Genomic DNA, 26,067 nt, shown 5'->3' on the forward strand with positions numbered 1-26,067 from the left:
CAGAGGGCAATCTCAACTCCCCTCTGTCTGGAGATCAGGGGCGGGACCACCAGCCATGTGACCATTTTCTCCCAGGGCAACCCACTGAGTTCCACCACCTCTTTTCCCAGAAAAAAAGCCCTGGATGAAATGATTCCTACCTGAGCATCACCTCGAAAACCACCAGTTGGGATGGCTCGTGAGTCAACAATTCTAACAAACCCCACCATCGATGGGAGGTTCTGATCCTGAATCTCCTGCGACGAGTCCAGTTGAGCACTTAAAAACAATGGACCACCTCTATCCGCAGAACGGACTGGGGCAGGAACCCTTAGGCACAAATTCTCTAAGTGAACATCTAACTGGATTTGTCAGAATTTTGAGAACCCAAACAAACAGCAATTTTACTGGCAAGTTGTGACCCTCCTTCCTCACAGTAGCTCACAACTTCAGTTTTGCTCTCCAAAAACTTAGGCGGCCTCAGAAACGGCGAGTCAGTGACTCAGTCTTTAATTGAAACATGTCTGGGAACCACCTTGAGTTCTGAGCCTCTTGAACTTGCCTCGAATGTGTTTTTCCCCATGCGCCCCTAAGTCTGCACATGACGGCAAGTGGGGGCTTTTACTCTCAAGCTGTTCCTGTTGTGCTTTTTGTTTTAATATTCACGTTGGAAGCTCATTATGGGAAATACCATCATGTACTTGAGCTAGAAGGAGCAAGAAAATGAAAACAGCTAGTAAACGAACACCCGAAGCTGCCTTCTACTAAACCAGAGACCGTCAGGCCCTCCAGGTCAGAATTATGTACTGGGACTGGCAGCAGCTCTCGGGGCGCTTAGTTCTCACGGCTCACTGCGAAGTTCTCGTGGCCCCTTCTTACATGCCCAGGATAAGACCGATCACCACCTTGGGGTCAGGTAGCCATTTCCCCCAGACCAGTTTGGCTAGGGACCCTGACCATGTTTTGCCCTCTTCTGGGCATGGAGGAAGGGGTCACTGGGAGTGTGGGGAGGGGCGATAGTTGTGAATTTCCTGCGTTGTACAGGGGGTTGGACTAGATGACCTTGGAGCTCCCTTCCAAGCCCATGATTCTAGGGTCTCATGTGGAGATCTTTGAAATCACCTTCTACTTGATCCTTAATGGAGACGCTGGGGATTGAACATGAGGCCTTCATGCATGCCGGGCAGAGGCTCTGCCGCTGAGCCACAGCTCCTCCCCATACAGAATGCAGAAACAAGTTTCCAGATCAAGTTAAGGGAAGGCAGGCATTACCAAGTAATCGTGATGTGAGGGCGATCTGGCTGCGACATCTGCCACCCCATTGATCGCCAGGGTTGATTCGGCTGATCTGGCTGGCTAGGCGGGTGTCCCCTTCATGTGTGCTCACCGCTCCATGTGCGTCCCTCCTGAAGCTGCGCGCTCGGTGGAAGAGGACGACCATCCCAGATAGAAGGAGTGTACCGTACTTCAGCCAAGGGTATGCAATAGCTGCGCTCCCCTGCTAGAACCTCCAAACAAGCTCAAGTAATCGTCACGGCCACTAGTCCTGCGTTTTCCAGAAACCCCTTATGCACAGGATTAATTCTGTGCTTCGAACTGATGCTTCTTTGGACCCATCGGTCATGTGGAGTACCTCCTGCTGGCACCTCTGCTCCAACCCATCCCTTCTGGAAGCTTTTTCCTAGAACAAACATCTGTTCGGCTGTCGACATCCACATCGGTATTTCATGCGTATAGCTCCATCGAGGCGTGATGTTGCTGTGGTGTTTATACACAGAGGAAACAGGTGCTTGAAAAAGGAGCAAAGTGTAAATGACTAATCATTAAAGACGGTCTTAAAAGACGGGACGTGATCACGGCGATTTGACCGAACCTGGTTTCTGGGCAAGCAGGAAAGAGTGGCGGAAAATGAGTCCGAAAGCACGTAGTGAATCTCCAGGAAACGCCTGCAGCTGGGTACAGGGAGTTTCCCATTTTCCTCAGGAGCTCAAGAAGGGACTTCCCATGAGAAGATGAGCGAGGAGGGACAAGTTTCTCTCAGGGAGGGCTTGCCTACCACCAGGGCTTTTTTTCAGCTGGAACGCTTTGGAAGGGAGTTCCGGAACCTCTTGAAAATGGTCACATGGCTGGTGGCCCCGCCCTCTGATCTCCAGACAGAGGGGAGTTGAGATTGCCCTACGCAATCTCAACTCCCCTGTTTGGAGATCAGGGGGCGGGGCCACCAGCCATGTGACCATTTTCTCCGAGGGCAACCCTTCCACCACCTCTTTCCCCAGAAAAAAAGCTCTGCCTACCACGAATGCAATGGGTTGCCCCAGCTGAGTGTGGTCTAGATCAGAACGCATTCTCGCTTGGCAAGGGTGGGACAGTGAAGTTCATTGGGTGCAAACCATTGCTGTATGTCAGCCAAATGTGGACCCTATGACCCTCACCAGATCCCTTTGCATCTTGGGGGGGGGTGTAGTAGAGGCACAGAAATGCCTTAGCCAGAGCAGCCAAAGGGTTTTGGACAGCTTGAAAAGCCACGGTGGAATCCTGTTTCACATTCAACTGCTGTTTTCCCTTTGCTTTCCCCTTCACTTTCTAACTCACTGTCACAATTGAAACTGGAAGCTCCTTGGGGGCAGGGACTCTTCCCCCCCCCCCCGCCCCGTTATGTTTTTCTGTAAAGTATCCAGCCCATCTACACCAGCCCACCAGCTCATTCCAGCAGTCACTTTAGGGGCTGAACTTTAAACCCACAATCACTTTTCTTCACAACTGGTGCCAGATCAGACAAAGTGACCTGAAAACTTCCCAACAGGGTCACACATCTCTTGCCGGGGCAGCTCTTCATTGTGCTTTTACGATGCAGCGATTCCCAGCGGTTTTTAGCGACGCCCCAGAATACCAGGCACACTTGCGTGTCAATAGCAGACTGGAACAGTGCAGAGACTTCAAGTCTCTCTCCACAAGACATCTTACACAGGGACACTCAAGTGACTTCCTTTCTGTGTGGTCTGATATTCAAGGGTGTCTCCCTAGCAGGGCGCGTGGATCCACAACGGGAGAACATGTGTAAGATCTTTCACCCGAGCATCCCCATGGAAGATGCCTTGTGTAGACAGACTCTTGCAGTGCAATCTTAAGATCACTTTCCTTGAAGTAAATTCAATTGAACACACTGGAATAGGAATCCGAGACCTGCCTGCTTTCTCAGTGGTGTACACCACACGAAGCTCATGTTCCAGCTCTTAAAAGAGGTCGTGTTGACCTGAGGGAACGTCTGGTTTGACCAGTCCGCGTGGGTGAGCGTGCAATCCTATGCCAGCTTACATGAGAGTAAGCAGCATTGAACATAGTGGGACTTCCTTCGGAGCAGGCATGCAGAGGATTGAGCCGAGTCCCACAGATCTCATGGGGGCAGCCCACTGCATACATCGAGATGGGCAGCCGTGTTCGTTTGTCTGTGACAAGAGCAAGAGCCCGGTAGCACCTATAAGACTAACCACATTTGTGGTGGGCTAGCTTTTGTGAGTCACCGCTTACTTCTTCAGGTACAGCTAGAATGTGAGTCCATCAGTCCTTAGAATGCCCCTCACATTTTAGCTGTACCTGACGAAGTGAGCTGACTCACAAAAGCTCCTTCCCCCCACCACAAATTTGGTTAGTCTTATAGGTGCTGCTGGACTCGTGTGTTTTTCCACTGCATACCTGTGAGTGTCCCTCTGTGCAGAATGAGACATGGGGCCTGTCTCATCTGGTGCCAGACAGTTTCCAGACTTTCTACATTCGAAGAAACTTTTCTGCATGAATAAAGTTGATGAAACTCTGTTTACAATGCCAAGACCACGGCAATACAGCCCGGAAAACCCACAACAACCATCGTTCTCCGGCCGTGAAAGCCTTCGACAATACAAACTCTGTTTACTTGAGAATATTGGTGGAGGTCTTTGCAGGTTGTTTGGACTTCTCTGGCATACCCTGAATGCGGCCCGGAAACACTCTGCACACTTGCTAGGGTGCACATCACAGAAGGCAGCCAGCGACCGGGGAGTGGTGGCACAGGCAGTCCGGCTGCCCTCCGTGGTCTTGCAACAGCGTGGGGCAACGAGGCTCTGTGTGCGTGCCTCTCTTTGTACTCCAAGAGTTTCCTGATCTCCTCTGCTGTGCTTTGCAAACCTGGACAGAGCCAGCACCGTGCCTGGCTGGCTGCCTCGATGAAGGCTGCAAGCTGGGCCATTCGATCTGACGAAGCGACCCTTCAAGATTTACAAAACAGTCAGGAGGCCAGTAGCACCTTTAAGACTAACTCACTTTATTGTAGCACAAGCTTTCGAGAACCACAGCTCTCTTTGTCAGATGCATCTGAGTTAGAGAGCTGTGGTTCTCGAAAGCTTTTGCTACAGTAAACTTGGTTAGTCTTAAAGGTGCTACTGGCCTCCTGACTATTTTGCAACTCCAGACTAACACGGCTAACTCCCCAAGATCTGCACAGAGCGCCCGGCCTTGCCCCCTCCCCCGGCCCGGCCCTTCACAGCCTTCCTTCGCTGCAGCCCCGAAGCAGCCGGCCGGGCAAAGGACGGCGACGAAGTTCCCGAGTCCCTCCGGGCGGGATGGGGATGGGGGGGGGCAAGCGGGGCCAGGCCTGCGAGCGTGCACGCGCTGTCCCCTCGGCCCGGCCGCGCGCCGGCCCGTCTCTCCGCCGCCGCTCGCGCGCTTCTTGTTTGTTGTTCGGGAGGCGCCTGCAGCGCGGGCGGGCGGGCGAGAGGGGGCGGGGCCGGTCGCGGGTGGCCGTCCAATCCGGGGGCCGCTCCCCCGCCCCCGGCCATTCATCGCGAGGGGGCGGGGCGCCCGGCCGCCGTGAGGGGAGGGGGAGGCGGGGCGCGGGGCGCGCGCCACGAGGGGGCCGGGACGTGGCGCTGGGGCGGCCTCGCTCGGGCGCTGCGGGGCGCGGAGGCGGCGGCGGGAGCAGCGCGGGACAATGGCGGCCTCTCCTCCGGCTCGCCCGCCGGGGCCCCGCGCCAGCCCGGCCTGGAGGGCGGCGCCGGCCCTCTTCCTGCTCCTGCTCTTCCCTCAGGCGGCGACGGGTGAGTGGCCGCGGCGGGCCGGGCGGGGGCCGAGACTGCCCGGGCTCCCCTCGCTGCTCCCCGGCAACATGGCGCTGCGCGGCGGCCGCCCCGGGGAGGCGGAGGAGGAGGAGGAGGAGGCGCCGCCGCGGGGCCCGGCTCGGGCCGCCCCCTCCCTCCCCCCCCTCCCTCACAAAGGCCGCGCCGCCTCCGCTGCCGCCGCAGCGCCCGGCCGGCCTCGGAGGAGAGCGGGCGGCGCCTCCCCTCTCCCCTGGAAGCCTCGCCGGCCTCCGCGGTGCCCCCGGCCCGGCCCCGGGTCGCCCTCCTCGGCCGCTGCCCCGCCTGGACGCCGCGCGGGCGAGCCTCGTTGTCTGCGGCGCCTCCCCGCGAGACCCTCGAGACCCCCGGCCCTCGCCCCCCATCTGCCCGGTGGCAGCGCGCAGATGCGGCCCCCGCCTGAGGCCGGAGGGTCAGCGGCCACCGGTCCCCCCCCCTTCCCAGCCGATCGGTGGCCGGAGCACGGCGGTCCCTCTGGCCGGGGCCAGTTCCGGGGGTCTTGCCCTGCTTCGGCCCAGCTGAGCCGTCGCGGTCGAGGCAGAGAGTGCCTGTCGTCGTCCTCTAGGGTGGGACGAGGAGGCAGGAGAAAGTTTGCAAGGGAAGCGGCTCTCGCTCCCGCCCCCGTCATGTGAAATGCTCTCCCTTGGAAGAAAGTTTCAGGCCCAATCCTCATCAGTTTTCCAGGAAACGTGAAAATGCGTGATTTGTCTATAAGGACCGCAGAAATCGACTGTAAAGCCGCCGCTTTTATTGCCAGTTGGTTACACTGCAGAAATCGCAGATCTGCTATGTTGAGTATGGCCAAATGTAGGTTTGAGGAATAGGTACTCGCATTTCCAGGGTTTTTATAGGCAGTCTTTTCAGATTTGCTATGTGATCAAAGCTGATGTCTCTGGGAACAGCTTGCATGGTGAATATTGTGGATTGAATGTGGTGGAAAATTTAAATTTGAAGCCTGAATCCTCTTGGGTTTACTTGATTTTATATGCAACACATCGCATCGTCAGAGCTTGCATCTCTGCCCCAAATTATATGGCAAAAATTACAGATATGCCATTTTGTTGCCCCACCACGATGTAGAGTTGTCGATCTCGAGAACGAATCCTTGTGATTTTGATTTGAGACACTCCAAAGCCACTGTCTGATCAGAAGTTACACTGTTGCCTAGGGACTGTAGAGTGACACTTGGAGAACCAACATATTGTGGCACTGCGTTGGAGCAAAGAATATAGATTGAACGTACAACTGATTGTGCTTTTTTCAAGGTTAAAAATGATATGTTGCAAATCAGTCATATAAACAGTCATATGTTTAGGCCCACCAGCAGTATCGTGACAAATTTCATCCAGCATTTCTGATGTAATGTAAAAATATAGAACCGTGGGATGGATGTTCAAAATCCTGATCAATTTTGCAGGTACATCACTATAAATTACCACTGGGTCCACAGGCAACATCATAAAAATAAATAGATCCGGATGATCTGGATTGGTGTGTCACAAAGCATTGATGTGAGTCACGGATCCTTGTGGATTTTACATCGACAGTCTAAATCTTATACATACATACATGCCACATGCATGGTGTCATAAAAATCACGGATTGAATGTCCCTTCTGGCACAAAAACCTACTTATGAAGCCGGGATCCTGGTATTTTCTCATGTAAATGCCTCAAATCTACCATCTAATTATATTGCACATTCATGACAGACAGAATCATAACAAGCGTGAATCTAATGCTTTACTGTTTGGATCTGAAGCACAGATCCTCATTGATTTTATACGCCATGCCCCAAGATCTTTTTTCTTATAGTTCACAGTTGTGCCAACTAATTGCAAAATAATAATGAATCGGATGGTACACTTCAGTGGTTTAATACTCGTATCTGGCGATGGATCATCATAGTTATATGCAGACTTCAAGCCTACCACATTCGTTGTTTTGAATTTTCATGAACATCTTCTCAGCATAAAAATTATAGCCCCAGTATGCATTCTAGTGTTTTCAGTGGCATAAATCAGTGGACAAAGACTCTTTTGTATTATCATTTTAGTATAATGCAAACTTCTCAGATACACATGTAATCTAAGCACTATAATTGTATGGTGTTGTGTTGTTGTGGTGCTGTGAATGCTGCATTAAGGGGTTCAGATCATGCTGTATCCTAACTATTTTCCAAGTTAAGTAAAAAAAATTTGATTTATTTAGAAAATGCGGTATAAGTATAGTAAATGAATGAGTTGTAAAAAAGCACAACCGGATGGGAATCTGGTGGATGAGAGGCTGGCTGGGTGCTCAGTGTATGCTGCCTTGAGGTCCATGGGAGAGAAGGATAAGCTATAAATGAATAGGGCAGTAATAATGAAGTAAAACTGCTTCCTTCACCACTGAATTGATCCACACACACATACAATGGAGAGGAGGGATTTTAGAGCAGATGGGATGGCTCCACGTCTTACTTGTGATAGAGCTCCTTTCCCCCTTCCCAGCTTTCTAGAAAACTTGGGACATCCAGTTCCTTGTCAATTCAGTTCCTTACAACTTTGCCGTAGCCTGGCTTTGCTCTGATAGGGAATATTCAGGGAGAAATTGTCCCAGCAGGTCAGTAGAATCCCCGATACGTGTGTGTGGTGTGTGTGTGTGTGTGTGTGTGTGTGTGTGTGTGTGTGTGTGTGTATTCTCTAGCATCTAGCAAGTCCTTTCCTGTGCAAAACAAGTGAAAGAATTGACTACATTGATTGGGACGTAGAAAATGGCATCTTCATTACAGCCTGTGCCTAAATCTGTGTAAGATCAGGTTTCCTTTTTCCTGTGCAAAAACGTAATTCATAATATGGCATGCCAAAACATAACTAACTGCATAATCTTAAGCAGAGTTACTCCAGTCTAAACCCAATCCTAACTCTGTTTAGGGTTGCACTGTAAGGCACCCACCTGGAGTGGTGTTGAGCAGTTTGAGAAAACAGATGATACACTGGTGTCAGTCATATACAAGCTCATGGAGCTGGCCGTGGTGATACATTTAGCAACTGCTGTAAAATAAATACGCATTTTCACTATGAACAGTTGTCTCCTCTGGGGCTTTTTCTTCTGCACCGGATCCACAGACCCCATTATGAATAGCATATGCATGAAAATAGTATATGCTGTGGTTACATGACAAGTATTTAAACATACACTTTGTTGAAGTATTAATAACCAGTCTTCCCAGTAGAAATTTGTTACTGTTTCACTTTTAAGCAGGTGTTTTTGTTTTGAAGTAGCAGAGAACCGACAGTGTTTCTACCATTTTTTTCGTGCCATCTCAAATTTACGAATGTGTTGCATATACATATGTTACGTGTATATTGCATGTATTACATTAGACATATATTACAAGGATAATACATGAAGCTTACACATTAGAAGTTTTAGGGGCAATGCCTTTTAATGTTAAAGAATCTTTTGGGGGTAGCAGGGGAGAACTGCTAAGAACTGGAAAGACAGGAATTTTTTTCGAGGACTTTTTCCAGTTTTTCCAACACAAATATTGGAAAGCTTTTAGAGCACTGGGAGAAAAGGCCTAGAATCAGTGAGATACTTTTAAGGTCCAAGTTTTAAACTTAAAATTGTGTGGACTGAAGATTTTTTTAATACAAGATAATTTATAGAATTAGTTATAATTGCTCTGTATACTGTAGACATTTGCAGGCTTTTTGAGGATATATTTATTCTTTAAATGTGACTAGTTTTATCCACAGTTGATATGCTATAATGTGAATGATGGTAATACACTATTGAAGAGTTAAGTGTTTTCAGTGTTAAAAGGTTTAACAGAGTATTCAAATATGCTACTAGTCCTAGTGTAACTGCATGAGACTCGCCGTTCAAATAGGATAATTTGGTTTTAATACATTTGTGTTTTGAACTTCCACCTTGTATTTTTTTTTACCTCTCAAACAACAAAAGAAAGGTGTAGTATGGTAGCGTAGCAGTTGGCAGCTCTCCCTCTCTTTTGTACTGTGTATACTTGCGATACACTTTACAAGTGGGTGCCTGTGAAGACTATTTGGAAGCTACGGTCAGTACAGAATGCTGTGGCCAAAGTGCTGACTGGTGTGGGTGATACCGACCATCTCATTCCACTCTTGTTCCATCTACACTGACTCCCAGTTTGCTTCTGGGCTCAATTCAAGGTGCTGGTATTGACCTTTAATATGGCTTGAGGCCAACATACCGCCTTCTCCCGTACGAGTCTACCCGTACACTCCAGCTCTCTTCAGAGGCCATACTTTGGGTGCCCTGCCATCTGATGCTAGATGGGTGGCAACCCAGGAAAGGGCCCTTTTCCATTGTGGAGTGTAATGAAATGCTCATCTGCCTCTCACCAAGGCTTTCTAACTATCCAGTGTCAACATTTATATCCTAATTCTGAGCAGCTCCAAGACCTTAGTTGTTGAGACTTAAAACAGAGCTATCTCTTTTGGAGAGCCTGTCAATTAGTAAAAATAATTTATATGAGTTCTCCTTGCTTTCCTCGCCCAACCAAGGCACACAGAGACTTCTCATTAGAGTTTTATGTTTATTTTTATTGAAATAATCTGTAATCTTTTATATAAAGCAAGATATCAAAATATAAAGGACTGATAGACCCAATAAGAATGGAATAAATATAAGCAACAAGGATTAATTCACCTAACCTCTCTCAATTAAATCTAAGATGGATTCAAAATCAGATTTGCTATGAAAGGCATTGAATCTTACTATATAATTGAGTAAGTGTATTTCAGACAACTCGTTTTATACCATGGTGCACCACCAGAGGGCGCTGCTACGAAGGGGAGCCTAGGCAAGGCACTATGTCCCTCCAGAAAACGTGGACTGACAAAACCGGGGCGCCTCCACCCACTGAGCAGGCTACACCAACTATTATGGGAGGCAAAATTAAAGTCTAATTCTTAAATATTTGTAAAATATTTTGTACATTTTTATCTAGGTTTTAAATATTTAAAGTGCAAAGTGCTCAGTGTAAATTATACAAAATACATACAAAGGTTCTAATACATAATACAATTCCAATATACTCAATCAATGACCATTATGAACTATAATAAAGACATATTTTAAATATCCTGTGGTAATGTTGTGGAGATTATTGTAGACCACAGGATATTTAAATTATGTCTTTATTATAGTTCATAATATCATGCCCGTAAGGAAGCTTGTTTTGTAAAACAGGAATTGATAATCAGCTGGCATAAGACCCGTAGGCTGCTCTTGGAAGACGACTCGCAGCTCCATTTCCACCTGGAGGATGGTCTACACTCTGAAAATGGAAATAACAAAATAATCATTGATATCTACACCAGTTGGACTGTTAAAATTAAGAATTACTATGGTCATTGATTTAGTATATTGGAATTGTATTATGTATTAGAACCTTAGTATGTATTTTGTATAATTAACACTGAGCAATTTGCCCTTTAAATATTTAAAACCTTGATAAAAATTTACAAAATATTTTTACAAATATTTAAGAATTAGACTTTAATTTTGCCTCCCATAATAGTTGGTGTAGCCTCCAGAAAATGTACCATGATGGGAAGCCCAGGCCGGGAGCAGGTAGCTGTGGCCAGCCCCCGCCATCACCCATTTGGGATTAGGAGTGGAGCAGGTGGCAATGCCCACCTCACGCCTTCACCTGGTTGGGATCAGGCACAGAGCAGGAGGCAATGCCCTTCTTCCCTTCACTCAGCCGGGATAAAGAGCAGAGCAGGTGGCAATTCCCACCCTTTTCAACCTACCTGAATAAGCCACTGAGCAAGCAGCAATGCCCACCCTGTCTTCACCCTGCCGGAGTCAGGAGCCAAGCATGCAGCAATGCCCACCCTGTCTTCACCCTGCCGGAGTCAGGAGCCAAGCATGCAGCAATGCCCACCCTGTCTTCACCCTGCCGGAGTCAGGAGCCAAGCATGCAGCAATGCCCACCCTGTCTTCACCCTGCCGGAGTCAGGAGCCAAGCATGCAGCAATGCCCACCCTGTCTTCACCCTGCCGGAGTCAGGAGCCAAGCATGCAGCAATGCCCACCCTGTCTTCACCCTGCCGGAGTCAGGAGCAGAGCAGGTGGCAATGCCCACACCCCCTTCACCCAGCTGGGATCAGGAGCAGAGCAGGTAGTAAAGCCCACCGCCCATCTTCACCTGTCAGGATCAGGTGCGGAGCAGGAGGCAATGCCTGTTCCTCCATTCACCCAGCAGGTGGCTGGGGTTCGAAGCAGGCAGCAATGCCTGCCCCCCTTCACCCAGCCGTAGTCAGGTGCAGAACAGGAGGCAATGCCCCCCCCTTTACCCGGCATGTATCATGCATGGAGCAGGTAGCAAAGCCCCCCACCCCTTCACATGGCCACGATCAGGCATGGAGCAGAAGACAATGCCCACCCCCCTCCTTCACTAGCTGGAATCAATGACAGAGGAGGAGCGAATGCCTGCCTGCCCGCCTGCCCTCCCCTTTCTAGAGCCTCTTGTATTTTTCCCACCACAACGGGCTTTGTTGCTAGTTTTCAATAAGCACAGACAAATAATGATTTTTCTCACCTAGATCTTCATGAGATTTCTTTCAGCAAAACGCTGATCTGTTAATCTGGATTAGGATCTTTTATAATAATTGACATATGATGTCTGCAAAGAAATCTAAGATCGTTTACATGTGATAACAATATATAATTATGATTGGTTTTTGATTTAGCTAATTATTCAGATTTTCACTCGTGACATTCTACCAGCAAAAAATGATGCTGTGTCCAGGTGCAAAATAAGCTATACAAATCATTAGAAGGTGACAGGAAAAGTTATGTGAGCTGATCATCGTTGGTGCATTCTAACAGAGAACCATTTATCTGCTCCTGTCTATTTTTTTTAATTGGCTGTCAAAAGATGAAAAGAACATCTGTGTGGTTCTATAGCTTGTTAAAAAAACTACATTAAAAGTCATTCAAAATTAAGTAGAATACACGTGTATCACTAAGGGACAATGTGCTCTAATCCATATTCCTGTTACAGGGCTTAGATGGCCCCGCAGCTCTGTATGAGCCGCCTTGCTGGTACCTGATTCTTGCCTCTTCTCCGTTTGCTGGTCTGGGTATATTTTGGGTCTCCATCATCCATAATGTGTTCTAGCAGTGAAGTAGTTCATTTCTGAATTGTCTGCGCTGGCAATTTTGCGCCACCATTCCCTTCTTCAGTTTATGGGCAACCTTAGTATCATGCAATATGAGGGGAAATTACTAGCACACGGTTGATGCTTGATTTATGCTTGAATTCCTTAATGCCGTGACAGTAATCTTGGTGGGAGCAATTATTATTGGCTATCATTACGTCTCTCTGATAGACCTACTCTCGGTAGTAAATGACTTATCGGAGATTGTGAGTCGTTATTGTTGTTCCTCTTAGTAGTGCTTTTATTTTGCATATGCTGCTGCTACTGGTGTTTTAATTTTGCTGTTGGTTTTTAATTTTCCACTGCTGTTCTGTTTTGGGGGTAGGCTTTATTATATTTGTGGATCATTATTCGTTTTACTGTTTGTGTTCATGCGCTGCCTTGGGAAGAGTGTGATATAAAAGTATATTAAATACCTTAAGTAAATTGTCTCCATCTGGAGTTGAGCTGCCTTGTATTTAACACCTACTTTGGTGTATGTTGGTGTGTGGCAGAGTTAATTACATACAAGTTGAGGTGTGTGTTGCTAGTTCCAAGACAATATGAGATATCTCTCCTACAACAGTTTCAGTCTGTCTTGCCTGTTGATACTAGGGATGTACTTGAGGAGGAGTGTAATCTTTGTGAGTTTGATCTGTGCTCCCTCTGGCTGGTGAAATTCCACCAGGAGAAATGGATTCCTTTGCTTCCAGCGTTTTTATGAATCAAAGAGAGCTGACTGCCGGATGGCTTTGAATCTGTGGAGGTTTGATTCCCATTTAAACAAATCTGCTTCCAGATTCTATAGGCAGACACTATCCTGTTTCCAACTTTACCTTTTGGGTGAACAATGTGACTAGGTTGCTCTCCTATTTTTAGGCTAACACTTTGGGGCTTTAGGCTTGGACACTGAGGCTGTAATTGTGGATTTTTCTCCTAGAGAGATTGGCAGATGAACCCTTTTGAACCGTTTGCCGCATTGACTTGTCCACTAAGAAATGTCAGCATATTGAGTGGTGTGGTGGTCTTAAATGCATACTGGGCAGGCCTGTTGGGCACTGGTGTTGTTCTGGTTGACGTGAATGTGGCTTAGAGTTACTAACTATTCCCTGCAGTTGCAAGAGAAGGCCAGTCGTGATGGGCAAGCTGTCATTTAGGGAATCTTGTTTAAAAGGAAAGGCAGGCTATAAGCGCCGTGTATAAATGCATTGAGGAACTGCTGTTAAGCTTCAAAGGAATTCCAGCATGATCTAGAACTTAGTTTGAAAGCCATTGTCTTCCATTGTTCCATAGACTGAACAGTGCTGGAGATGTCACCGTGGGATCTTTTTGACTGGTATAACCCTGTTTCAGTTAATAATTGGACGATAATTTAGTTCACTCTTCATAATTTGTTTGCCCTAATTAGGTTCTTTGATACTTGCTACAATTATTATGGTTGTTTCTCACCAGGGGCCTGAAGTCCTTTTTAAAATTTAATCTTGTAAAGATAGGCTAGATATACTGCTAACTTGCTGCCAAAATGATTCTGCAGAAAAGCGGTTGCTGTCTTGTCAGGGTAGCAATATGTTGAATAACGCTTGAGAGTTGAGACATTTATGTTAATCATTTATTTATTTTACAAACTGCTGTACTGCTCTTCTATTGAAAAAATATATAAAACAGGCATGGTAGCAAACAGAAAATCCAAGTTAATAGCTGCTAACAACAGATGCAAAGATAGTTTTTGGCCTCTCTGCCAAGGGTACGACGTGCAGTTTGCTAGCCTGAACCTTTTAAGTGGTCTTGTTGTTCCTGTCTCTGCTGAAGTGGTGTGATGCAGCAGGGCACCCAATTACTTCATTTCCAGCCCTCGTGCAGTACAGGTAGATTTGCAGTGCAATTATAAGCATAGTTACTCTCTTCTGAGTCCATTAACTGAGAGGAGTGTGACTGCTTGGTTGCTTGACAGGTTGAAAAAATAGTCAGTTGGCTGGTCAAATATTGGCCAGGCATCAACAGTGCAATCCTGTGGTCCTGTTGGAGAGGCTTAGGGGGCAACTTATTTCCTACGCCATCATATTTTCAAGGTAGGCTGCCCCTGCTGCCACCAGAACACTGCCATACTATTGCGACTGTAAAATCAAAGAGTCCAGTAGCACCTTTAAGACTAACCAATTTTATTGTAGCATAAGCTTTTGAGAACCACAGCTCTCTGTGATGATGCATCTGACGAAGAGAGCTGTGGTTCTCGAAAGCTTATGCTACAATAAAGTTGGTTAGTCTTAAAGGGGCTACTGGACTCTTTTTGATTTTGCTACTACAGACTAACACGGCTAACTCCTCTGGTATTGTGATTGTGATGCTGGTGCAGTTATGCCACATAAGATCCAGAAATGGGCTTTGCATTGGAGGTGTGTCAAAGGAGGAGCACAACTTAGAAGGGATCCTGCACCCTCTCAGCGCGGAGTTCTGCCTCCCGCCTCCCGTATATGTATAATAAATATCACGATAGCAAGAGAAGGAGTGTAATTAAAAAGAATCCTGTTGAACTCCCAGGAGTTCAACACACACAGGAACACACAGGAGGAAACATGTAAAGTCTCCTATCTCATCTACACAGCAACAACGACAGACCGGACAATTCCAACAAACTTTATAGCCGATCGTGGTTCACTTGAAGCTGCCTTAAAATGAATCAGACCGTTGGTCTATCAAGGTGAGTATTACCTACTCAGACTAGCCACAGCTCTCCAGGGTCTTAGGCAGAGTCCTTTCGTATCACGTTCTGCTCGTTTCAGCTGGAGGTGCCGGGGATTGCCCCTGGGGTCTTCTGTATGCCAAGTAGATGCTCTTCCATTGAGCCATGACTGCATTGACATCACCCTTACCAGGATATTCATCTTTCATGCGTTAGGGCGTGTTGTATATATCTCTACCGTTATGCTGTCCACATTTAGAACACACAAAGAGTGTGGGTCCGCCACACACTCTCAGTCTAGCCTACCTCTTAGGATGGTTGTGAGGATAAAATGGAGAAGAATGATGTAACCTGCTTTGCGTTCTCATTAGGGAGAAAGGTGGCGTATAAATGAAGTAAAATAAAAATAAATAGGAATTTTGTTGGTAGGAAAGGGCACTTTACACAAAAATGGAGCACTTTGCGTGCATCCACAAGGCTGATAACAAAGATCGGAAGAATATGCTGCTACCACTTGTTCTCTCAGACCCCCACGGGTCCTTCAGGAACAATGTACCTTGCATAGGTAAGCAGGGGGGAGGGAAGATTCCATTCCTCAATCTCTGATTCTTACCAAGATCTGACATGCCCTCCCCAGCCCTCCTGCAGTACGTAATTATGTTGGCTTAGCAGCCCTTGTTCACTTAATAGATCCAAGGGAGTTAGCCGTGTTAGTCTGTAGTAGCAAAACTCTTCATTTCTTTTTCACTTAAGAGTTGCTAGTGGTATTTCCCAGGGTGCAAAGGATAAGTTTGCGTAAAGCAGGTGGCAGATGCACTGCACATTTACAGGTGGAGGCCAGGCACGTCGCTCTAACCATTTCTACATACAGCCAGCATTCATGAACCCGTGTGCTTTGCAGGATCAGAGCTTGGTTCCTTGGAGCCACACAAACTTTAAAAAGAGATCCCTACACAAGATGGGTTGAGCCCTGGCCCACGGACTATATTATCTCTCCCGGCGGGTGAATCCCAAAGTGTAGGTAGGGGAAGGGAGAGCGAAGAGCACCTGCATGATGCTGCTCTCTCAGATACGTTGCTGCACACTACACAGTAGCGTCTCTGTGTTTCCCTTCTTTTCCCAGACAGCCCTTCAACTGAGGTGGAGGCAGTGAGGCATCCTGGTCTCGGTGTGGTGTTGTCCTTGAGCCAGGCCAACCACTAGACCAGCAGCTTGCACTGGTCCTTGTACATCTAGCTGCTCTGTTGTGGCATTTCCAGCTCTTGTTCTAACAGGGCTTCAGCTCTGTTGGAATCTGCTTAACAGACAGTTGTTTAACCAGTGGAGCTCTTGCCTATCCCTGGGTATGCTGTGATAAGGCAGGTTCTACCATCTATGCTGCCGCCTGTCGGTGCAACTCTTAGCACAAAAGGCCAGGTAAAACGAGAGATTTGGCAACTGTCTTTCAGCTACCTTGCTTTCTGAATTTCATTCCTAATGCTGTTCGATAAATACTTGTTGCACAGCTGTGTCTCTGTGCTAATGAGGTTCGGAAGATAGCAGTGTGTCCTGCTTAGTTGTCTTCGCAGCGGGACCCTCACCGGGAGAGGCCTCGGAGATCTTCATTGTCTGGATAATTGTTATCTAGGAATGGCAAAGGATTGCTCCTCGGGTTCATAGCCTTTTTGATCATGAAGAGTGTGATAAAACCATATTGGCTGCGCGACATGGAGTGGAGCTGGAGAACAAAGGCTGCTGTGGTAATTAACAGTAGGCAAATATAATCCACCCCATAGCAGTGTGGGAAGGTGCTAAGCAAAGTGAATGTGAGACTCCCAGTATGCAGATCTCGTTTGCTACTGAGTGCATGGAGCCTGAAATCCTCAGTATTCTTTTTACTCATCAATGTTCATGCAACCTTCTGGGTTGGCATTCCTATGGGAAATGTATCGGGATGCAAATCTGTACCGCCTAGCGTTCGGTCATAGTTTATGTTTTCATTGATGCTCCAAAAGAACAGAATGTGTGCTGTTTTTAGTGGTGAAGCCTTCCATTCCTAACCCGACCTAGGTTGTGTTTATGTGAACCAAGACAAAAGTTCATTCAGTAGCTCGGTAGATGCTACACAGGACATCTGTGCTGGTCTCGTTTGTGGTGGACGTACATCCCAAGGAGGGGAAGAAAAGGGTGTAATATTGACTAGATGAACACATAATTCAGGAATGGGTGCAGTTGAAACTGAATCTGTCAGATTGAAAAAATACAAAACTACATATGAGGGATAATAGGAATAGTATTGCGGGGGGGGGGCGCTAGAATCATGGGAGGATCCTGTTCTCCCTCTACAGCCGGGCTGCCTGTAGCTTTCTCCCCCACCTGCTCAACCCCGGCGTCGCTGCCTCAGCGGCAGTAAGTCTTAAAGGCCAGGGTGACTAAAAGAAACTCTGAATACCAGAGCTAAGAGACAACATCAGGGGATAAACAAGACCTCAGTGCCCAGTATGGTAACCGGTTGGTCATTGTGTGATCCGGGATGCTGAACTATAAATGGACTCTTGGTCTGAACCAGCAGGGCTTTTCTTGTCTTGGGCTATCTACCTCAGGAGTTGTAGATTACTATTTTATGACAGCTGCTATTAATTTCACATATCAGTTAATGCAATAAATTGTACCGACCATGAGCGCGCCGGGCGGCAGGAGCAACTCCTGCCCTGCCCAGCAGCGGGCGGCGGGGCCCCGGACGGGACGGGCGCAGCGACCCCGAGGTGCCCGCGCCCGAGCTCAGCTCTCAGAGGCCCCTGTGCCAGCCGGGCAGCCCGGCGGACGGCGGCGGCTTCCCCCGGCGGGGCAGCGGCAAGGCGCCCTCCCGCTCGCCCAGGCAGCAGCCAACGCATCTCAGAGATCATATATAGGCATGAACCTAAACTCATCTTTTGACAAATTATTTGATGTTGGCTTTTCTAAATCTTTTAAGTTGTTTCTTTTGTTTCCCCTTGCTACTGTTCATTAATCACTGACAATGATAATCTATAGGAAACAGTTGTCATACATAATTCTTTTCTGCCTGAATTTATAACAATCCTTGACAAGGTTTATGCAGATAGGTTCAGGTGGGTGTTGGTCTACATCAAGAGCAAGATCCAGGTCCAATAGCATCTTAAAGTCCGATTAGATTCCTAAGGTATGAGCTTTCGAGAGTCAAAGATCTATTCATCAGATATGAGTAGCGAATGTTATCTTCTACTTTGGCATGGTAGGGGTGTCCAGGTTGGCTTTGTTGCTCACGTGACTGGCAGTCAGCCATCTTTTGTTATACATAGCAATGCTGGACAAATTAGAACTTCATTCAATCTAGAATAGCCGCTGTATTAATTTCGCTCAAAGTGGCTTTCAGTTCTGTAGACCATGCCTTTCTTCTCAGTCTCTTAGTATATGGATTTGGCATTAAAATGGCCAGTCTGGTGTAGTGGTTAAGAGTGCCGGGACTCTAATCTGGAGAACCGGGTTTGATTCCCCACTCCTCCACTTGAAGCCAGCTGGGTGACTGTGGGCTGGTCACAGCTCTCTCAGACCTCTCTCAGCCCCACCCCCCTCACAGGGTGTTTGTTGTGGGGAGAATAATATACTTTGGAAATCGCTCTGAGTGGGCATTAAGTTGCTCTGAAGGGCGGTATATAAATCGAATGTTGTTGTTGTTGTTATTAACATGGAAACTTCAGTTGGTGCATAATGCAGCATTTGTATTGTTGACGAGGGTTAAGCATTTGAACACATTACCCAGAAGTTTTAAGATTGCTGCATTGGCTGCTATCTTGCTTTGTTGTACAATTCAGGGTGCTTTTTGTTAACTTCAAAGCACTTCATGACCTCGGATCCTCTCATTTACAGGACCTCCTCCACTCTTTCGTGCCCACAAGGCAGCTGCAGTTGTCAGACCAGAAATTATTAACGGTTTCTCCGCTCAGATCAATGTGAATTGTTTTTGCTTGGGCTTTCTCGGTGGTCACACCTATTTAATGGAACAGGGTTTTAGAGAACATGAAGAATGCCGCAACCTTGCAGAGATATTGGATGCTCTATAAGGTTTTCTAACATGATTTGGGTGGTATGTGAGTTATTTGATTGGGTAAAGTGGTTTTAGTGGTATCTAAGCTGCTTCGGTCACATTGACAGGGAGAAGATTGATTGGAGTACTTTTAACCTACTTTCGTCTACCCAAAGTAGACTCAAAATGGCCTACACTGTGACTTAAGTGGCTTTTTTGATATTACACCATAATACATCACATACTGGTCCGGGCTAGCCCAGTTTCATCAGATCTCAGAAGCTAAGCAAGAGTTTGCCTTGCTGAGTACTTGGATGAGAGACCATCGTGGAAGCTCAGGGTTTCTCTGCAGAGGCAGGCAATGGCAAATCACTCTCTTGCTTTAAAAACCATATGGGTTTGCTATAGGTCAGTTGTGACTTGACACACAACTGGTAAGGGATTTGTAGTGGCAGGGCTTTTTTTCAGCTGGAACGCAGTGGAACGGAGTTCCGGAACCTCTTGAAAATGGTCACATGGTTGGTGGCCCCGCCCCCTGATCTCCTCTGTCTGGAGATCAGGGGGCGGGGCCACCAACCATGTGACCATTTTCTCCGAGGGCAACCCACGGAGTTCCACCACCTCTTTTCCCAGAGAAAAAGCCCTGTGTAGTGGCATAGATTAGCAGTTAGGAAAGAACACGTATTTTAGAAGCACTTAATTTTATAGCCTCAACATTTTTTTTTAACGCAACTAATATTAAAATCTTTTTTCTTTGTTACAGCCTTACAGTGTGTTTGCCTTGTTTGTGCGAAAGAGAACTTTACATGTACAACAGATGGGCTCTGCATTACTTCAGTGACACGGAACGGAGACAAAATAATCCGCAATAGCATGTGCATAGCAGAAATTGATCTGATTCCCAGAGACAGGCCGTTTATTTGTGCTCCCTCATCCACAAGTGAAGGCGTTACTACTGTGCCTCATTGCTGTGACAAAGATTTCTGCAATAAAATAGACCTTCCAATTCCAACACCAGGTAATAACGTTTGTGTGTATCTATGTCTAAAACGTATAACTCCTATTATACGAGAGAAGATGGATTAGTTCAGATAAAATGGGAGCAGAAAGTGGAATAGCCCAGGCACCTTGAAGTTTGTTTACATAAATAGTGTCGTGAAATGCTGTCTTGGTGTGGTGTTTAGGATCTGGGAGGGCCCAGGTTTGAAACCCCACTCTGCCACGGAGGCTCACTGTTGGGCCAGTCGCACGCTTTCAGCCTAACCTACCTCAAATGGTTGCTGTGACGATAGAAGGGAGGAGAGGAGAATGTCGTATGCGGCTTTGGATTTCGATTGGAGAGAAGGGCATGGGGTATGAATGCGGTAAAATAAAAATGAAATCTTACATGTATTCTCTTTTTTTAAAAAAATTTTTTTTATTGGTGAGCATAATTTCAAACAATATTTCAATTAAACCCTATCTGATTAAATCTAACCTAACCCCCACCCTTCCCCCCTCCTTCTTGACTTCCAACAGCTTTCCAACCCTCTTCCCCCTTTATTACTTAACCTATCCTATATTAGACAATCAAGCATCCCTACATAGCAATCCTTACTCTAAGCCCTAATTACTCTATAATCTATACATACTATATTAGTTTTACTGATATTTCTTCCCAGAATTAATAACATACTTATCAAATTAATTTTACTAATACTTCTTACATGTATTCTCATTTTAGCTCAAAGAAAGAAGGGCAAGAGATGTTTTCTTTAAAACAGCTCAGTTTCCTCCCTCAAACAAACTGTCATTCACACAGAGCATGTTCTTCTTCATATCCTTTTTTTTTTTGACCCAGAGTGTGTTCCTTGCTGGCTGTATGCCATCACTGTGCGGCTTGTGGGAATTGGAGGGACAAAATCTTTGTGAAGTTTTATACCGTCGTGTGTTTATTGACACATTTCCCCCACCTCTTTTCGTGTCTCCTTATCCCCCTCTCCCTCTACCCACTTGTAGGTCCTGCACCAGGAAAGCTTGCTTCTAATTTAGGACCAGTGGAATTGGCTGCTGTGATTGCTGGACCAGTCTGTTTTGTTTGCATTTCACTCATGTTGATTCTGTATATCTGTCACAATCGTACTGTCATACACCATCGTGTTCCAAGTGAAGAAGATCCTTCCATGGATCGCCCCTTCATATCTGAGGGCACCACTTTAAAAGATCTAATTTATGATATGACTACTTCAGGCTCTGGATCAGGTAGCGTAGTTTCTCTAGTCATACCAGTAAATTTTTTTTAAAGGCTGTGTAATTAATAGCGATACACTGACACAATAGTTGATTAAATATAACAGGAAAATTAGGGCTTTTTTAGGAATAACAGTTAGGACTTCCATCACTGGGAAGTTGTGAACTCTGTAGCTAGAGGCAGAATCCCTTGTAGTACAATATATAATTTGATATTTGCATATTCTAGATAATTGCAGGATCCCACTGTCATGCTCCATAAACGTATTGTGCATTAAAAAACTAGGCAAGGAGACTCCATGGACAAATGGACCAGTGACCCCACCGCCTTTGGACCTGCTAAGAAAGAGGAGAACCTCCTAAGTAATGTTCTGAATGTCATCCTAGTCATGTAAGAATGCAAATTTGGAAAGATCTCCGAAGATCATCAGGACATTGATTCCACTATTGATCTGTAGGCAGAGATTACAAAGACCATACATGTAAATGATGCAAACCTTATTCAGTCGTTAGATTCCTGGGTCTAAGGAAGGTGGTATTCTCAGTGTACGTCTGATGCTGCAGAGAACCTGTCAGCTCAGTAGTGTTTCTAAAGAGGGGAGTTAAGTGACTAGAAACCCAGCAGTAACATCTGAATTTTTTTTTAAGTTGAAAGTGTGCTGAACAAGTGTAAATCAATTGCATGATCTGTATCATGGGTTAATGTAGATCACAAAATCTTGGTGATTTTAGTATTATTAGTATAAAAATTATTAGTATTAGTATACAGAATGATATTTATATTGATCAATTTAGTTTTGTAAGGCATAGGAGGTTACTCATTACCAATCCTACTATATAAAAGGCTAAAGGTATTCAAGACAACTCACTTCCTACCCTGGTGTGCTGTGGAGGGAAGCCCAGATGAGGCAGCCAGACCTCCAGAGCACGCCATGGCAAGAAGCCCAGGCCGAAATCAGGCGGGGAGCAGGCGGCAATGCCTGCCCCCTCCCCACCTTCACCCAGCTGGGATCAGGAGTGGAGCAAGTGGCAATGCCCACCTGCCCTTCACTCAGCTGGGATCAGGAGGGAAGCAGGTGGCAATGCCCACCCCCCATATTCACCAGCTGGGATTGGGAACAGAGTGGGTGGCAATGTCCGCCTGCTGCCCTCACCCAGTTGGGATCAGGCGCAGAGCAAGTGGCAATGCCCATCCCCTCTTCACCCAGCTCGGATCAGGAGCAAAACAGGAGGCAATGCTCGCTCCCCCCTTCACCTGGCTGAAATCAACAGCTTAGCATGTGGCAGTGCCCACACCCCACCATCACCCAGGTGGGACCAGGAGCGGAGCAGGTGGTAATGCCCACCCCTTCACCTGACCAGGATCAGCTGTGGAGCAGGAGGAAATGCCCACCTCCACTCGGCCTGGATCAGAAGCAGAGCAGGTGGCAATACTCGCCTCCCCTTCTGGCCGGGATCAGGCATGAAGCAGGTGGCAATGCCCGTCCCCACTACACAGCTGGAATCAGGTGCAGAGTGGGAGGCAGTGCCCATCCCTTCTTCACCCAGCTGGGATCAGGCACAGAGCAGGTGGCAGTGCCCGTCTCCCTCCACTCGGCCGGGATCAGGTGCTGAGGAGTTGGCCGTGCCTGCCCCACCCATCCACCCGCCTTCATCCGTCCGGGATCAGTGATGGAGGAGGAGGGAATGTCTGCCTGACCGCCCTCCCCTTTCTAGAGCCTGTCGTATTTCTTCCCACAACGGGCTTTGTTGCTAGTCTGAAAATAACTGGCCGGTTAACTGTCAGAGGCATAAGCCTATAATACAAATCAAAGAAAAGGGCAGATAAGGATCAGATTTCATGGACAAGGAAGGAAGTTAGAAAACAACATCTTAAAATGCCTGGAAGAACAAAAAAGTGTTTGACCCTGAAACATTATCACATTCCACTCATTGCCTCATGGAATTGAATGCAAAGGAAGGGGGAATGTACATTAACTGAGTCATAGGGCATTTAACCCCATAATTCTGGATGACCTCTTCCAGTGGTTTCACATAGATTTTAAAAGGCCTGGGGTCAGTACTAAGCCAGTTGCAAAGACCACAGAGCCAAACAAGAATGCCCAGCACCGCCTTCAGCCAGACTGGACTGGAACCACTTGAGTGTCATATTCCTAATGCCTCTTTCAAAGAAACCAGTACAGAAATTTACCAAGGATGGTTCCAGTGAGGCCTGTTTACTGGTGACCAGCACTGTCCCTGTTCCAAAACCAGGCCTGAACCCAGATGGATCTGGGTCTTTCAAATTAGTCTCTTCCAAGATTGCCTGCAGTTGAACAGCTGCCATCTCCACAGTGACGTGGATTCTCCAAGAAAAAATACGAATTGGAAATTTTTTCAGTGCCCTAAAAAGAGCATGATCTGATTTAGCATGTTTATTTTGACTGGTATTAATAAACAGTATTTAAAAGTGCCCCATGTTAATTTTATCCAACAATATTTGAACGAAAACGCTTGATTAGGGAAAAGTAAATCAGATGTCATTTAAATATGACATGCCCTTAAATCCAGCATTATATGTGGGAATTATGTGTTTATTGGAAGAACTGTACATGATATTCTGTAAACCCAGTTCTGTAAGCCCGTCTCTTTCAACAAAATTTAATTCTTTGATGGAGTGGGCTAAGGCGTCTCGGTTTCATGGCCATGCTCTGTGGCATCACTTGTGTTAGCCCATTTTGTATTGTAGAGGGCTGAAAAAAGCACATTTGATTTTAAAGTGCATTTTATATTAGAAAACTTCTATCTGCCTTTTTGTAAAGTAAATGGACAGATCAGTTGGATCAGTATAAGTGCAGCGGACAAGGAAATTTGGATCAGCCGTGGCAGAGGTGGCTGCTTTTTGTTGTTGTTTGGAATAAATAGCGCAGAGGTGGCTCCCTTTTGTTACTTATTGGAATAAATAGCATAAACATCCTCAAACAAAGGAATTTTTCCCATGTGGCGCTAATGTGTGTGGGGAGGGGGGGTAATAAAATGAACTTAGCAGTAATCAGTAGTAATCAGATTATACTTCCTTTATAATCATATTAGGATGGATCCTGTTTTTCTTCTGCTGGTAGGAGCAGTTAGTTTCCTTTTCTCCAGCTGCTTCTTTTAACCCCATCGTGGATTAGGATCTTGCATGGGGGGAAAGCCCATGGAGTGGGACCTCCGGTGAGGAGGGGGCATCAAACAAAATCCCCCCCTCCCCCTTGTGTCAGAAGAATGGCGGTAATATCCAACCCCTTGACAGTTTTGTGGAATGTCAGATAAGTTTAGTCGTAAGGTTTTTTAATGAAATGTTCAAGTTTGAAAATTCTGTACCAACAGTTCTAAAACAACTCTTAATTTTGTAGGCTTACCGTTGCTTGTTCAAAGGACAATTGCAAGAACAATTGTACTTCAAGAAAGTATTGGAAAGGGTCGCTTTGGAGAAGTCTGGCGAGGGAAATGGAGAGGAGAAGAAGTTGCAGTGAAGATTTTCTCCTCAAGAGAAGAGCGCTCCTGGTTTCGTGAAGCAGAAATCTATCAGACTGTTATGCTACGCCATGAAAATATTCTTGGGTTTATAGCTGCAGACAATAAAGGTTTGATAAATTCCTAATTTGCTTTGCATGTCAGATTCAGGATGCCACCTCTTTGCACATCGTAAATGAGAAACAGTAACCACTGGCATGCGTCAGGCATAATGCTGGAGCTTGGTTAGGTGCTACTGGAATGAGCCCTGAAGTCTTTGAACAGAAGATAATTTCTGCCATTCTTCAACTGTGGAGAAGATACAAATGCTTGCAATGAGGAATAATTTCCTATCTCTTGTGTAAAATACTACCGTAAGCCAAGTAAAGGCTGACCAAAGAGTATTTCTCTGGCTTCCAAGCCAAGCATATGGTCTGTGTCTATGATACTTCATCTGTCGGCTGTGTAAATCTGATTGATATTAATGGAATTTAAGCATTTTAACAGTGTGTGGCATTGCAGGCTTTGCAGTTCCTTGTTTTGTTTAGTTGTGCAGTTGGAAAATGCTGACAAGATGAGAGTTGTTGCAGTTTTGTTTTTGCTTTAAAGAACATGATATTTCTGTTTTTCAGACAACGGTACATGGACACAGCTGTGGCTGGTGTCAGATTACCATGAACATGGATCGCTCTTTGATTACCTGAACAGGTACACGGTTACTGTGGAAGGCATGATAAAACTAGCTTTGTCTACTGCCAGTGGACTCGCACATCTTCACATGGAAATTGTTGGCACTCAAGGTAACTTACCACACAGAGTCAGTAGCTTGGAATATAGCTGAACAGTTACTGGAAAAGTATAGAAGAAAAAAACATCATATGAAGTTCAGGTTTTGCTGCCACCTTTCTGGAATGGAATATCCATTCCAGTAAAGTTTATTAATGAATCAGTAAGTCTGTTTGTTTCTGATACGATGTATTATGTATGTTCCCATTTCCGTTCCTCACTTTACTTAAAACAATTTGGTTTGGTTTCCCTTTTTTAAAGTTTTAAACACACACACACACCTCAACTTTTGCTTAGCTAATGTTATTTATAGATTTCTTTTTTTCATGGGCATAAGAAATAAAACCACCTCAAATGCACGTGCTCTCTGAGCGCATCCCTGATTTCTGTATATCTGTTTAACTACAGTAGTAGAAGTGGTCTTTTAAATAAATGCTGCTCCATAAACATGTGGATAAATTTTCAGTGACTGAACTGTAATTGCTTCCAAGAAAACAAATACAAGTTGGTCCTTTTAACTGATGCTAGGATTGGCAGACACGGGATGATGAAATGGTAGTGGTTAAGTTTGGTGTAGTGGTTAAGAGCACGGGACTCTAATCTGGAGAGCC

The 26,067-nt window shown here is 46.1% G+C and overlaps 1 protein-coding gene across 1 annotated transcript in view; it reads left to right on the top strand.

The window, feature by feature from the left end:
- The first annotated feature begins 4,874 nt into the window (after nt 1-4,874).
- The window catches only part of TGFBR1 (transforming growth factor beta receptor 1), a 28,316-nt gene continuing 7,123 nt past the window's right edge, over nt 4,875-26,067 (top strand). The window contains exons 1-5 of the mRNA XM_054991319.1: nt 4,875-5,048; nt 19,728-19,982; nt 20,963-21,205; nt 24,571-24,801; nt 25,303-25,470. Coding sequence (XP_054847294.1) covers nt 4,943-5,048; nt 19,728-19,982; nt 20,963-21,205; nt 24,571-24,801; nt 25,303-25,470 — 1,003 coding nt within the window. The 5' untranslated portion in view covers nt 4,875-4,942. The remainder of the gene's footprint in view (nt 5,049-19,727; nt 19,983-20,962; nt 21,206-24,570; nt 24,802-25,302; nt 25,471-26,067) is intronic.

Source organism: Eublepharis macularius, chromosome 11 (assembly GCF_028583425.1).
Source record: "Eublepharis macularius isolate TG4126 chromosome 11, MPM_Emac_v1.0, whole genome shotgun sequence".
NCBI classification, from domain to species: Eukaryota; Metazoa; Chordata; class Lepidosauria; order Squamata; family Eublepharidae; genus Eublepharis; species Eublepharis macularius.